The sequence below is a fragment of the Mastacembelus armatus genome, chromosome 6 (genome assembly GCF_900324485.2).
Source record: "Mastacembelus armatus chromosome 6, fMasArm1.2, whole genome shotgun sequence".
NCBI classification, from domain to species: domain Eukaryota; kingdom Metazoa; phylum Chordata; class Actinopteri; order Synbranchiformes; family Mastacembelidae; genus Mastacembelus; species Mastacembelus armatus.
The window spans coordinates 6,047,597-6,062,072 of record NC_046638.1 but is presented as its reverse complement, the minus strand read 5'-3'; the positions used below and the strand labels follow the sequence as shown (position 1 = coordinate 6,062,072).

General features: G+C 39.8%; 3 protein-coding genes across 5 annotated transcripts; 1 reads left to right on the top strand and 2 right to left on the bottom strand.

Annotated features, from left to right (window-relative positions):
• Positions 1 to 198: 198 nt before the first annotated feature.
• aplnr2 (apelin receptor 2) lies at positions 199 to 2,859 on the bottom strand. 2 transcript variants are annotated; one of them, XM_026311860.1, is made up of 2 exons: positions 2,798 to 2,859; positions 199 to 2,164 (listed from the first exon to the last, which is right to left on the bottom strand). In XM_026311860.1, the coding sequence occupies exon 2, from the start codon at positions 2,021 to 2,023 to the stop codon at positions 566 to 568; it is 1,458 nt and encodes a 485-aa protein (XP_026167645.1). In that variant the 5' UTR covers positions 2,024 to 2,164; positions 2,798 to 2,859; the 3' UTR covers positions 199 to 565. The 2 variants fall into 2 exon arrangements, with proteins under 2 accessions (XP_026167645.1, XP_026167646.1); XM_026311861.1 differs by having other exon boundaries at positions 199 to 2,161; positions 2,798 to 2,850.
• A 2,329-nt stretch (positions 2,860 to 5,188) lies between these two features.
• Positions 5,189 to 6,188, top strand: LOC113132793 (endonuclease domain-containing 1 protein-like). Its single transcript, XM_026311135.1, has 2 exons — positions 5,189 to 5,479; positions 5,553 to 6,188. Exons 1-2 carry the CDS (start codon positions 5,189 to 5,191, stop codon positions 6,174 to 6,176), a joined length of 915 nt encoding a protein of 304 aa, XP_026166920.1. The 3' UTR covers positions 6,177 to 6,188.
• A 1,250-nt stretch (positions 6,189 to 7,438) lies between these two features.
• pus7 (pseudouridine synthase 7) lies at positions 7,439 to 14,103 on the bottom strand. Of its 2 annotated transcripts, none has more exons than XM_026312325.1 (17): positions 13,891 to 14,103; positions 13,597 to 13,698; positions 12,819 to 13,118; positions 12,639 to 12,723; positions 12,219 to 12,335; positions 11,989 to 12,133; positions 11,031 to 11,142; positions 10,857 to 10,934; positions 10,596 to 10,724; positions 10,244 to 10,369; positions 10,081 to 10,142; positions 9,829 to 9,989; positions 9,301 to 9,427; positions 9,089 to 9,190; positions 8,688 to 8,817; positions 8,306 to 8,397; positions 7,439 to 7,926 (listed from the first exon to the last, which is right to left on the bottom strand). In XM_026312325.1, the coding sequence occupies exons 3-17, from the start codon at positions 13,106 to 13,108 to the stop codon at positions 7,790 to 7,792; spliced, it is 1,893 nt and encodes a 630-aa protein (XP_026168110.1). In that variant the 5' UTR covers positions 13,109 to 13,118; positions 13,597 to 13,698; positions 13,891 to 14,103; the 3' UTR covers positions 7,439 to 7,789. The 2 variants fall into 2 exon arrangements, with proteins under 2 accessions (XP_026168110.1, XP_026168109.1); XM_026312324.1 differs by having other exon boundaries at positions 13,601 to 13,698; positions 13,891 to 14,102.
• Between the last annotated feature and the right edge of the window lie 373 nt (positions 14,104 to 14,476).

Here is a 14,476-nt window from a genome sequence, read left to right as displayed (position 1 = left end):
TCTGTTACTCTATATGTGTATCACTTGCAAGAATGTATCTACTACTACACCTCTATCTGGCTCTATTGCACATAGCTCATGGCGGAGTTTCAGTTTTTTTAACTGTCCATATACCTCCTTTTTTGCAGTATAGAACATTAAAAACATTTTTTTAAAAAGCAAGCATTGGTTTATAGTGATCTTATTTTAATAAAAAAATGCAATACAAATCAATAAACAAATCAGGGTACACTACAAGCAAGAGTAATAAACAGATCATATGACCATCTCCAGGCTCCACCATCTCTGGGGAGTGGTGGCATCTTTCCTGTGGGAAATGTGTGGACTGGGAGAAGAACATTATGTCTTTGACATCATGGATGCCTCTATTTGGTAAAGATGTTTATTTTGAAAATATTTGACATTTGACACAGTTTTTTCAGTCTTATTTTGGAGTCAGTCAACTGTAGAAGATGGTAATTAACCGTCATCAAACAAAATGACTTGATGTCGATTAGATTTATGTGGGTTAAAGTTATTATTTTAAAATGTTATTTTGATGTTGAGCTATTGTTCCTGTGGCAGCTCATGATTCAGTCACCATGCCTCCCACTTCCCCCACCATCTCCTCCTCTGTTCTATCTGCTGTGTCCTCCTGAGTTCCTGTGGGAAAAGCTAGGCCCCTGTCGTCTTTCTCTTCCTCTGCTTCATCCTTCTTTTCATCCTCTCCTCTTCTTCTCATCCTGCACAACAAGAGAAGAGCCCCTCTGCATCGCTTCCTAAATGATGGATCACAGGCAGCGTACAGGAGAGGATTAAGGCAGGAGTTGATGTAAGCTAAACAGGTGACATAAGGGTGAGCAGTGAGTAAAATCTGATCTAAAGAGCAGGAGTATGGAACAAAACCAAACTCCAGCAGCATGGACACCGTCTTATTTACATGTAGAGGCAGCCAGCACAAGAAGAATGCCATCACTAAAGTGACAATGACCCTGAGGAGTCTGCGTTGGCGCTTGCGGTCAGGATGAGGGCCCTGTCCAAAGTGTCTGCTGAGGAGCTGGGCCAATGAGCAGTAGCAGACCAGTAAGATGACAAGTGGAAGCAGGAAACCAATTATAGTTGATTTAAGACTTAAGGCAGCTGCCCACCACATCTCAGCCCTCTCTCTTTCTGTCTCCTCCAGCTCTGTCCCTATCAGCATGGAGTAGTCCATCTGGCAGGAGAGGAAGACTGATCCAGAGTCAAGTCCAGGGTCTAGCTGCCAATCATCACTGGCTTCAGAATCTGGTTCCACCTCCTGAACAGAGCGCAGCAGCAAACCCGGAAGTGCTAGGACCCCCGCCAGCACCCACATTCCCCCAAGTATCCAGAAAGCCTTGCTGGGGCAGCTCTGTGGGGCATTGTGGCTAGAGTGGCGGCGTCCAGTCAAAACCCAGTACCTCTCCACACTGAGCATGCTCAGACTGAACACGCTGGCATACATGTTAAGAGCAGTGAGAAAGCTGCTGATTTGGCAGAGGGGTTGCCCAAAAGGCCAGTGGTAGCCCATGGCTGTGTAGACCGCCCACAAAGGGAGAGTCACAAGGAAGCAAAGATCAGCCAATGCTAAGCTGGCTATTAGGGAGTCTGTCAGTGAGCGAGAGGGACGGGGGATGGAGGGAGGATAGGACATTGAGGATTGAGAGGAGGGTCTGCAGCTTTGTCTCGAGGAATATCCACTGGTTTTTTTGTGTTTCTGAGGAAAAGACTCACAGTTAATGTTTTGCTGATTGGTTCTAAAAATGCTGGTGCAACAAAACTTTCCAAATCCAGTTTGTTTCACGCTCCCAGTTCTCATTCTTCTCCCCTCAGCTCGGTCCAGGTAGACCCAGAGCACCAGCCCGTTGCCAAGACAACCGACCAGAAAGGCCAGCAGGTAGACAGACGGGATGATGGCAAAGGAAGGAGACCAGTCAGTGTAGTCACAGTGGAAGAGGGGAGGGGGAGAAGGAGGGGGAGAGGCAAGGAAGTCTGTGTCTGACGTCTGTCCATCCATGTCTTTCATTTCTAAATAAAATGATTTGCCATGAATGATTTTTCCTGCACTCGTACAATTGTTTCTGCCAAGATTTTGGATACCGTTCCAGTCACGGATTTGATGCCCCCTCTTCTCTTTCACTTCTCTTTCAGTCTTGTCTCAGAACTTCTGAAAACAAAGTGAAATGCTGTGAGATTTATACATTTTAATAGAAAAAAAATACTGTACATCCACAACTTTTAAAACCAAGTGAAAGTTATGCTACACACAGGTCAGGAATGTAGCCTTGGAATTCTGGACAAGAAACACCAAACTGTCATAATATCATTTTGATTTTAATGTCAAATTCAGTTTCTATCACTATTTGGATTTCAACTTCACTCACAATGTCAGTGTTTCAGGTGCAATATTTCAACAACAGGGATACAGACATTTCTTTCAGAAAAGTTTAGTTTTCCTGGTTTGACTTAAAGACTTGATGGAACTGTATTTTTGTAGTGGCAGGGAAAATGCTAACATCTTCAAAGTCAAAGTATTCAGTGCAGAAAGTTTCAACATTGCAAAAGTTGTAACCACAAAATTTTTTAGATTTTCGCATGAAAAAATGCATATTTTCCAGTTATTTCAGCCAATCAATCACTTCTGTTCTTATTGTATACACTAGGTAGCTTGATGTAAAAAGTATCATATAAGCTTTTCTGTAAAGTAATTAGTAACTCTTACTTATATTTAAGTACAGTGCTTTCCACTGCTGGTGTTTTGCATATAAGTATGAATAAGAGGAATTGTGATGACACTTACCTCAGGCTACTTCATCTATTTGGATGAAATCTTTTATGAGATGCCAGTAATGTGTGACAGTCATTGTGGAGTAAACATCAGCCTCTGTCTTCTCTCAGGAACTTCTCCTCCCGTCTCTCCTTCAGTCTCTACATTTGGACTGTGTCAGCTGAAGAAGGTGGGTCCTCTCCTTATATTGCAGTGCACTCTACACATACATGCATATGCACAAAACCAGAAACCTTCTTTCTCTTGTTTTCAAACCAGACCACCCCAGCACAAAGTTACGAGACCTGCAAACACTCCCCTTTACCGAAGACACACACACCACCCAAAGACACAATAACTGCCCCCAAAACACACACAAACCCGAGACACACAAACAAATGCCCCTGATTCTCTGGGCTGCTCATATTCTTTCTGAACAGACACCAACAGATCCAAATGCACACAGATGTGTTCTTCATGTCTGACATGTTTAAACACACAGTGTATACACTCTTCAAATGTAACAACCACAAAGAAGACAAATAGCCAACAGCACACACATTTGTAGTCAGAATGTATATGAGGCAAATTTCCTGAATGCATTTAAAGGACCTGTAAATCTTTGTATACCTGTTAACCCCAGCCTTAAGGAAGCACACTAAAAACTCTTGTTGTATACTATTGTGTTGTCTATGCTATTTCCTGCAATTTTCTTATACTTGCACTCCTATATACAGTATGTCATGGTGATTATTGTACTACATTTACCTGAAAGCTGTAGCCATGAGTTATTTGTTAAGTACATTTCGAAGTACATTTCACTGGTAACATGTATCCCTATTACTAAAGTAAGTTTTGGAATGCAGGATTTGTAACAGTCTGTTTAAATTACAGTAGTACTAATGTTACCATTACTTAGTAGCAATATATTGTAATAAAATGTCTAAATACATCTAACACCATTGACAGAATAATACGTCCAGTTGTGTTAGGGTAAAATCTTTTTCTTTACTTAGTAACATTTTCACACATTTAAACCATATGTGATACTGCAAAATGCAAAGGGGCTAAAGGTACCATTTAAGTTACTGGAGCAACGTAATTGTTTTGATATTTATACAAAGCAATTGATTTTTAAAAAAGAAAAAAAAAAAAAACAGACTATGATGTGTTGACCTTGTCCAGATGGTCATCCAAATTAAAATCGATTTAGTTAAAAAAAAATCTACACATTCCAATTATTCAAGGCAGTTTCAAACCAAACACTGAACATGTATATCATTATACAAAATATTATGTTGCTACATTAGATAAGAGAAAGTATTAGTAAATGAGAATAATTTAAGAATAATAGCTTAAGAATAAAACATCTCCATGCAATGTACGTCTCCCTGACTTCACTTTATAGCTTTTGTTCTCCTGAGTTCTTCCTTATTGTCTTTCAGCAGCAGGAATTGTTGTATCTAAGACTAAATATTGGAAGGATGAATAGATAGATGTGTAAATCAGTTTAGGTTACAGTGAAATAGATACTCCAATAGTAAACAGGAAGTGCTTGTTTCCACAGGGGCAGAGGTCACACCACCATTAGCCTGTAGCTATGGAAACACATTTCCAAACATTCCAGTATTTTTCTCACTAAAATGCACTCTGTTGAATACACACACACACACACACACACACACACACACACACGTACGTTTACTTAACCAGGAAAGGGAGGAGAGTAAACATAAGAGTCATTAAAGGAGAAACATGTAGACTGAGCATCACAGCGAGAAACAACGGGGGGGTGGGGGTTTGATCCCCTGCAGTGTTTGACCAACACAGCTGCACGTCATGACTGGACAGAAAATGAACGTGTAAAGCATTTTATAAGGCTATCAACTAATGTTCTCAGCTTGTTTCTACATGATATATAAATACATTTGTTTTGCTGTAAATAATACATGTTCAGTGTATTCAGTGACAAACAGACTCCACAGGGTTAAAGTGATCATATCAGTGGTGGTCTTCAAAACTGCGTGTCATATCATCTCCCCCATATATATATATATAAGAACTCATTAGCTGAAGCTTTCCTAATGTGGGATCCAGGGTTTCCAAACACACATCTACTATATCATCAGCCTGTTCTGAGATCAACTCAATGAAATATCCTGAAACAAGCCAAAATATTTGCTGTGAAAAATATTTTACTCCAAACAGCTGTGTGGGTGTGCAGTACTATTAAATTAATATCTCTGTTTTGCTGTGCTGTATGCCTGACTCTAGTGTTAAGAGTTTATGGGAATAGTCTGCTACCTGTGAAAGGGAGAAAAAAGAAGAATTTGCATTATATGCCTGATAAGGAGCCACAGCAGAGGCAAATTTAACTCCTCCAAAGGTACTGCATTGCACTGTGGAGACATACTACGTTTCAACATGTTTCTCCTCAGGGCAACTGAAGTGGTCACCTGTCTACTTATCGTGTTCACAAAAGCTGAGGTGCAGGAAAATTTCTCACCCGAGTGTAAACAGTTCCTGTACATGGGCACAGAACCTCGAGGACTTGAGGAAAAGCCTTTTAAAAAGATTTGCCAGTATTATCAAGGAAAACCACGGTTTGTGACACTGTACGACACCTTCAGTCACATCCCTGTTTATTCTGCATACACCTTCAAGCGCTCGGATGGCTCAAAGAAGGCTGATGTTCCTTGGATGTATGAACCACAGGTAGGGATGGGTATTTAAGGGGACTTTACTGCATGAACATTATTTTTCATAATGATAATGTTTATCCCGACAGCTGTCCACAGTGTCTGGCTACCGAGAGATGCAGCAGTTCCCTTCTGAAAATGCTCTTACTAATTTTGAAGATGTTCAGGCTGTCCTTGATGACTACTCAAACACTGTGATCTTTGAACGCGGTCAGCTAAATCCTGATGAGCACCAGGACTACCCTGAGGACAAAGCAGCCACTTATACCCTGACAAATGTGGTTCCCCAGGTCCGAGAGTTCAACATTGGTCCCTGGAAAAACCATGAGCACACTATCCGCAGGCGACTAAACAACTACTGCCGTGGCACAGCCTACATGGTCACCGGGGCCACCACCTCGGGGCAAACAATTCGACGCTATAACATCAATCGACTGGGCATCCCCTCCTACCTCTGGTCAGCCTACTGTTGTGTTGATTTTGACCACAATGCACCATATTCAGAGCGCTCAAAGTTTCCTGCATTTGCAGCGTATGGGCTCAATGACAGGGAGAATAACAATGTTAAAGAGATGACAGTGCAGCAGCTGGAGGAATTTCTAAAGAGGGGATCTTATGCCAGCAGCCTTTTCCAGGTGTTCTATGGCAACTGTGGGCATCCTAATAGTGCTAACAGTGCCTCACATCTGCCTGGAAAAGAAAATGTGCCATGATTTTCAGTATAGCTTAATATTTACAGCAATGTCAATACCACACAATACTTTGCTGTGGATCAAGAAGGAATCATTAAATTTGGTATACATTTTAATTTTCACATACATAACTGATGTTTTAAAGCTCCAAAAGACTAAAAAGTAAAGAATGAAATGTTTAACTTCTGCTGTTAATCAAGTTCATTTGAAAACATGTTTCCAGTAGTATTATTTTAATCATGTTTGCAAAAGTGCAATAACAAGCTTTTGTTGTGCATAAACTCAACATGGTAAACCCATAGACTACATTGTTATACTCTTCATTGACCTTCATTTTATCTCTCTCAACTTATCCTCTTTATGGCTGGGAAATGCACCTGTCTCTGTAGGCCTTTTGTCCAACACAGACAGATCAGACCAACAGTTCTACATTTTCACATATGCACTCAACTGTAGAGCTGCTGTGCATTTCTTTCTAAACCTGATACACACTTATCCACAATGACATGGCCAATATAGACATTCCGATTGTTGGAGTTTTTGATCTGATAACAGACAAGGATATTCATGCATAGAATGGAACAGTGCTCTATACAAAAACATGAATATGGATCACCCAGCTGATCAGAAGAGAAAACAGTAACAAACTTGGGTTCAGAGTTTTGTGATCTTTTTGCAGTAGACCTTTTGTTTACACTTGGGTGACAAGCTGTGCCATGAAATATGAACTAAATTAAATTTGAGATTTAAACATAAAACTGAAAATCTTTCTCCCAATAATACTTCTTGTGATAGTGTTCATTATAACCTGCAGGCAGGCAGTATGTCATACAGTAGCTGCTACTAATAACATTAAAACATAAAAACAGAGGAATGATCCAAACCTAGAAGGGCAGACATAGCCCCAGGGTGAATGATATGATTAGTAACCACACATAGGTTAAGAGGGTGGCTGTATCCTGCCAGCTGGCATATGCCACAGTGCCAGATGGTCAGCTGCACAGTGCCTGTTTGGATCAGTAGCAGGCTGAGCCCAAAATACATTCAGATCCTTCACTAGAAGGACACCTTGTTCAGATGGCCATTAGAGGGAGACAGTGTTTGCCATATTAGTAGTGAAAAACCTTTCTGTATGGGAGGTACACTCCTGTCTTTCTATATAGAAACACAATAATAGCATTATTGCTACATAAAACAATGTCCAAAATGGGCATAACAGGAGGAAACCACATTAACAATGATTGTGGCTTTATAATTGACAGCCAAAGAAAGACTATACAGTGTAAACTCAGACTTTAAACATTTTTATTTTCTCTCCAAGATTCGACACTCATACTGGGAGTGCTGAATGCTAAGCACCATGTACACCATGGATTACTGTGAGAGCAGAAATGATGAAAATATGCTGAATCATTACAGCACAGAAAAGTTTAAGAGCAAGTAAAAACATCTTTAAAAAAGAGGAATAACTGAATAATAACTGTAGCTCTTTGTACTTCAAAGAAATAAGAATTGGGTTCACACAGAAACCAAGCGCTCTGACACAAACACATGCTAATGCACACTCACAACAGTAGGCAGCCACAGTAGACAGCCTGTAGCAGCAGTCCAGTTTATGCCAGTTTGATTAGGTCTTAGTTGAACCAGGTGGTGTTCAGCTGCGTCTGCTTCTTGATGCTTGTGTCCAACTTGAGCACCTCTCGGATTGCCATAGTAGCATACGTTGAAGGAGGCAGAGAAAACTCCATCCGCAGAGCACGATGCTTCCCTTCTGTTGGTTAAAAAAAAACATGTTAGACTATGTACAGAAGTAAATTATCAAACAACAACTATGGCAATTATCTTATGAACTGTTAAATTAAAGAGCAGAAAAAAAAACTATAATCAATAGAAAATCTGGTTTTAGCTTCTCAAATTTCTGGTTTTATTAATCTACTATGACTATAAAATTAATGTCTTTGGGGTTTGGATTGTTACCAGGGTAATGCTATTAACACTTATATTTAAACAAGACTAAACAAAAAACAAAATTTGGGTGACCTTTTTTGAATCACTTTTTTTGCATTTCCTCAACTACCTGTAATGAGCACATAAAATGCACCAAGATTATTTTTAACTCCAGTGTATTAGCAGGTCAAAAATGAACCTACCATTGTTGAAGACAGGGGCAGGTTTGTTCTCCAGTTTCTCAAAATCAGTATGCACCAGAGAGATCCTGGGGTCATCATACTGAATCACCTTCCTGCACATGATAAACAAAAACACCACAACACTCCAGGTCACAGACCACCAGCTGTGAAATGCTCAATTACAGCACTGAAATAACAGTACCACACAAACAAAATCAAATGAATCTGTTCCTGAGGTGTTTCTGACACACAAATATATCAACAAATATAACAATAATGAGTTAAATATTGATTGGTGCTAAGACTATAAATGTCCTAGTAAAATTGCAGGTAAAAAAGGGAAATATACTGTTCTAGGATTTCATGCATCATCATTAAAAATTGTGTTAAAAGGTCTGCTCACCAGCTGACATCACTGGGCCTGATGATGATGCGTCTGTAGGCTCCAGCCAGAGAGTAATCCTTCACTTTGTGTCTCATGTTGTCGATGTCCAGCCCATCTGCAGAGAGCAGCTCTCTGTAACCTTTACCCACTGACAGAAAACACACATGAATTACTAATAATGCAACAGTGACATTCTCTGATAAAGCCATTTCTCTTGTTCATTCAGACATTTCAATTAGACTCTGTTAGTGTATTAATTTTACTTCGATTTTAATAGATATCTGTTCACACTGTCATTTAAAAAGCCCCTTGTCTACCTAAGAGAAACAGATGTGACTGTTTTCACATACATTAGTGTTAAAAACCACACTTTTTTTTTTTCACAGTCATCCTTTTGTGTAACATGAGCCACCACTTACCATGGTGAGTAGGGTAGATGACATCAAACCCAGGCAGCGGCATTACAATGTCATGAATGGAGTGACTCTCAGCATCCTCTGCAGACAGTACGTGTGCTGTGGCTTCATAAATACATAAAAACAATGTCAGTAGGCAGAAACAATGTATATGAAAAGAAGGCAAAATAAGTATGTTTCTTAAAATGTTGTAAAAGAAAAGGAGAACTACTAACTTCCTTTGAGCACCAGGTCCCCCTCCACAGCCTTCAGGCCAAAGGCTTCGATTCTGCGGCTCACCATGGTGTTCCACACCATGCTCTGGTAACTGTGGATGTACATCAGACGGTTGTTACGAGGAATCTGGAAAAAGAAGCCGTGAGTGATTAGAAACTTGTTTCGCTGGATGCAAATAAACCATACAATAATCCTCTGAGGGTTTAGTAAATAGACAGGCCTTTTGCAAGTTATATTCTGCTTTTAATCAAAGAGTGTTTGGGAGTAATAGGCTGATGCCTAAGTGGAACAACTTGTAGAGGTCTTCTGTGGCTCCATCTGAGCTGTGTAGTCTAATAAACTCCCTCAAGTGATATCACTCATCAAGTGGAACTGGAACCAGCTCATGCCTGAATCTGCTCAGTACAATAATCATACTTTTGGTCACTGAGCAGAAAGACTGGCTTGCAGAGGAAAAGAACATTGTTTCTTATGTTCTTGTCTTTCTTACTCGTTTTTCTTAGTAAGATTATTAATTAAAAACCAACCAGTCCAAAGGCAGTGACAATGTTCTTCTTGCCGTACATGGACAGGCCTCGCAGCAGCTGCCCCTCAACACAGCGCTTGTTGGGCAGCTTTTTCAGTGCTGCCTCTGGGTCCTGAGTCTTTGCCCACTCCTCTCTGCAGCGGACCAGAAATTCTTTCTCTGCTGTAGAAAGCAATAAAGATGGAGATAAAATATGAAATACTGTTAAATCACTTCACGGGTGGAAGAAACAAGTTTCAACACAGTAATTTACCTCCAGGGCGTGGTTTCAGAATCAAATCCACCACTTCATTCCAGTCATTTTTCAAGATGGCTCTGCACAAAACAAAAAGAAGACATTTGCATTTTACAATTCCTGTCATAATTTATACTATCCTGTCACAAATTGTTCCAGTTTCTCCATATTGTACCTTTACCTGCCAACCTGGTGTGTAGGCACAGCTGTGGTGCCAAAACGCTGCATGCCATAGTAGTTGATGAAGCCTGTCTGCCTGAGGGACGTCATGGCCTGATGGACTTGCTCATCCGTTCCTGAGATGTTTCTGATACATAAATATATCAACAAATAAAACAATAAGAAGTCCTGTAACAGTAAAGTTCACTTTAGACACAGCGTGCCTGCAGCACTTTCAGAAGACAGTGTTTCCCAAGAACACCTATACACTGTTCTGATACTGCCTTGAGTTTACAGCTAATCAACATTTAGTTAAAAAAAAGAAAAAGAATAAAATTAAATGTCATATGAAACATCTGTTCACATCTGCTGACCTGATGACCACAGTGAAGTGATTTCCCTGCAGCTCCCCAAGCTTTAGAGGATGTTTTTTGTAGCAAAAGTTTCCCAGCTTGAGGTTCATGAGGCACTTGTTGAGGTGAGCCAACCGCTCTGCTGTGATCCTGAGTGGGCAGAGGAAACAGTTTAATTACTGAATCAGTGCTCAAACTCCAAAGACAACAGAAACATGTTCAGCACCACTTATCTACAATATTCCATCGAAAATTTGAAAACCAACTCAGTGAATTTTTTACTTATGCACAGCAATCTCCTGCACAGTGATGGCCCTCTTGTCCTTGGTTCCCATGTAGGAAAACATGTTGGGTCTGAGCCTACAATCAGGTGTATCATTATACATGTGACTGTACACTATATGTTTTATTATTAAATGATAACAGCTTTTTACAAAGCTAATGAAAAATTCTGACCTGAGGAACTTGGAAAGCACATTGATGGCGTCCATGGTGTCCTTGTTCTCCTTGTACAGGACAAAGTGGCAGAAACTGCCACGGTTTTTGGGCCAAAAGTGTTTCCTTGGAGCTTTTATGGACACAGAAAAAGGGTTGGACTGAAACATGGAATAAGAAATGTTAAACTAAATAATTCATATACAAAATATACAAACCACTTCAAAGATTCCAGTTACAGATTTCCAAATTTTGTACGCCTACATGGCTACCTGTAAAGAAAACCTTGTACGAAAAGGTTTGGATTTAACTTTTTAAAATCAAGCTAATTTTGACTCACACATTCAATCTTTGCATTGCAAGAAAGAATGGAAATAGATTTAAAATGTAATTGCACTACTAAAAAGCAGTAGTTTCGTAGCAGCAGTAGTACGATCACCTTGAAGTGAACTTTTACCACTTCCTTTGTGCTGTGTTGAGAACAGGTACTTACCTGCAGTTGTTTTGACCTCTATCCACCAGAGAAAAGCAAAAGGAGGATAGAATAAAGTTACTAAGAAAGAGATTCTTAAGGATGGTGGTGTCAGGGGTGAGATCTCATGCATGGGCCTGAGTGTGGAGTGTGGTTTATGCAACATGAGTGTTTTTATATCAAGGCCATGATGCTGGGTCTCTGCTTTTCTTATTGTCTTTTATAATGTTTAGTCCACATGATTATAATCTTGCTCAGAATAAAAAAGGTCACTTTTTAATCACAAAATGTTATATACTCGAGTATAGCTCTAAGTAGAATCATGCAAGTGTATTGATCATGCATATGCACACATGCATGCATCTTATTTTTCTGCTCAGTTGTACCCACATGCATTGCAGCACAAAAAGCAGAATCTATAGCCCTAACAAGTACATGCAATAATGTCTTCTATTGATAATTACATGTTTTTATTGGTTAAAAATATTGCTCAGACAGTTAACACACCTGCTAAAGCTTTCTTCCCAGCAGCGTGATACGCCACAATGAACTTGCAGCCGTCTTTCTCTTCTGTCTTGGTCTCCAGACCAGGAAACTGAGTTTTGATGGCTTTGTGGACCAGTGTCCGTTTCTCTTTTGTATCATCTATCACCTACAAATGTTAAAGTAAGGAGTAAGGATATTACTCTCATCATTGTTTAAGTGATGACAAAGTGGTGCAGTAACTTTAAACTCACTTCAATGGCGACATTGCCCTCTTTATTCTTGAAAAGCTGTAGCTCCCCAAGCTGCTTTTTCTGCTCTTCTGTCAGTACATCAGACTCATCTGGCTGCTGCTGAGCCTCTGGTGGTTCCTAACATAAAATCAAAACAAAACTCTAAGAAAGTGTTTTCTGACCTGACCCAGGGTCAGAAAATAGTCACCTTTAAAATCAGTTTTGCACACTATATTATATTTAAATAAATTAAAAAAAAAAAAAAAAAAAAATCAACAAATGTATATTACATCTGAAACCTGCTAATAAGTTTTTAAAATGTTTAATCTCTCACTCATTTCAACAAGACAGGACACCATATTCTAAATGCAGTTAATTTATAGAACTAGCCATGTTAGTGTTACCTAAAAGTAAAAATAAACACTTGTGATTGTGTCTTACCTCAGCCTCTGTAGGGATAGAGAGGTCATCTAAATGCACTATTTTTCCTTGCTTGTTTATTTCATGCACCACAAAATCAGAATATCTGAGAAGAAACCAAAAGAAATAATCTGATAGCTGATTCAAACAGCACTATTTTGAGGTAAGTTATGAAAATTCTTTAGTGACTCAAAGACTAACCTTTCCTTGAGGATTCCTGAGAAGCCCTCATGGTCACTGACATACTTCAGGATGCCCACATCCAACTCAGTGAGGCCATGCTTCATCATATCAGCAAAGGTCTCACCATCCTCCTCTTCATCACTTGCTTCCCCTTCTTGCTCCTCTTCATCTTGCTGAGGTGGACGTCCATTCCCGTGATCACACTCAACTCTTGGTTTCTTTGATGGTGTGTCTTCCTCTTCATCCTCCGGGCAGCCTCTCTTTTCTCCGACTTGTACAGAGACTGGCACAGGCTCTGGTTCAGCCATCAGAGTCAACCTGGCGCAGGATCACAAAAATCATGTCATAAGAGATGTACCACCAATTTTTCACATTAAATGTATTTGTCCTGGGAAATAAATCTACTCTGAATTCAAAAATTGTATAAAATCTTCTCAGAAACTAACCTTGGTAATGGCATCAATGTTATTAATTTATAATACATATTTTTGCCTTTCAGTCAGTCAATACCCTTACTGTAAATCATCTGATTTTGAGAAAACATGCACTAAAAACTAGGGACATGACCTTTAAAAAACAGAAACCGCATTAAGTTACTTGTGTAACTACATTAAACACAACTACTTTACACGGCCTAACTCAGAAATGTGACTGTATTAATCTTTACATGGCAGTTTATTTTTGTCCATATTAGTACATACATAAGTAAATCAGTGGGGCATCTTCTTGTATGAGCCAGCTGTTCTGGACTTAATGGCCTAAAAACACTTAAGGTACTGCTGCTAATGTGTCTGACCTACTGTTTGTGGAGATATGGCAGCAAAAGGAAACACGTTCAGTCTCCCAGCTGCCAGACACCTGCAGAAACTTCGTAACGGACCCGAGAGTGATGCAAGCCCTAAAAGACACATTGATCAATATCAATATCAAGAGTTAGCAAAGCCGCTAGCGCATTCGCAATGTCATCATTTAGCTAGCCAACATCGCTGGCTAGCGTTAACGTGCGCTAGCCGCGAAGCTAAGCTAAACCGCCGTAGTAAACAAAGCGAAAAACATCATTGTTGTCACCAAAAACACGTTTTACACTTACCTAGCGTTTGATGACACTCAGAAGAGCAGCTTTTCCCACACGTGTGCGTGTGTCCGCCGGAAACAGATCTACGGTAGCTATGTTAAAACCCTCCCACTGCAAACGTCTGGTTAAAGAGCTCAGACACGCAGCAAGCTAGAGTCCTCTGTCCCGTAAAAGACAATCACAATTTTAAGAAAGTAAACTGTCCTCTCTTCTTCTTCTTTCCTGGCGTTTTATGGTCCTTGGCAGCGTAATGGTACATTACCACCACGTCAATAAATGTCTGTAAAGTTTGGTCTTCACGCATGCGCGCCCCTTCTTCAGTAGAAAGTTGTTGTAGCAACCACAGGCGGATTAATCTCCCCCAGGGACCGGGGCAAAAAAAAAAAAAAAAAAAAAGAAAATCTGTTGTTGGACCCCACTTCTATTATAAGTGACAGATACATTATTTCTTTAGGAACACAGAAAACAACCAACATATGAAATGATTAGTTTATTTATTAGTCTGCTGTCATTAATTTGTAAGATTTTTATTTTGGTTGATCATTTAAGCAGTTTTTAAGCAAGAAATCATAGTTGTGGTGTATCAAATGGTGGTGGTTGG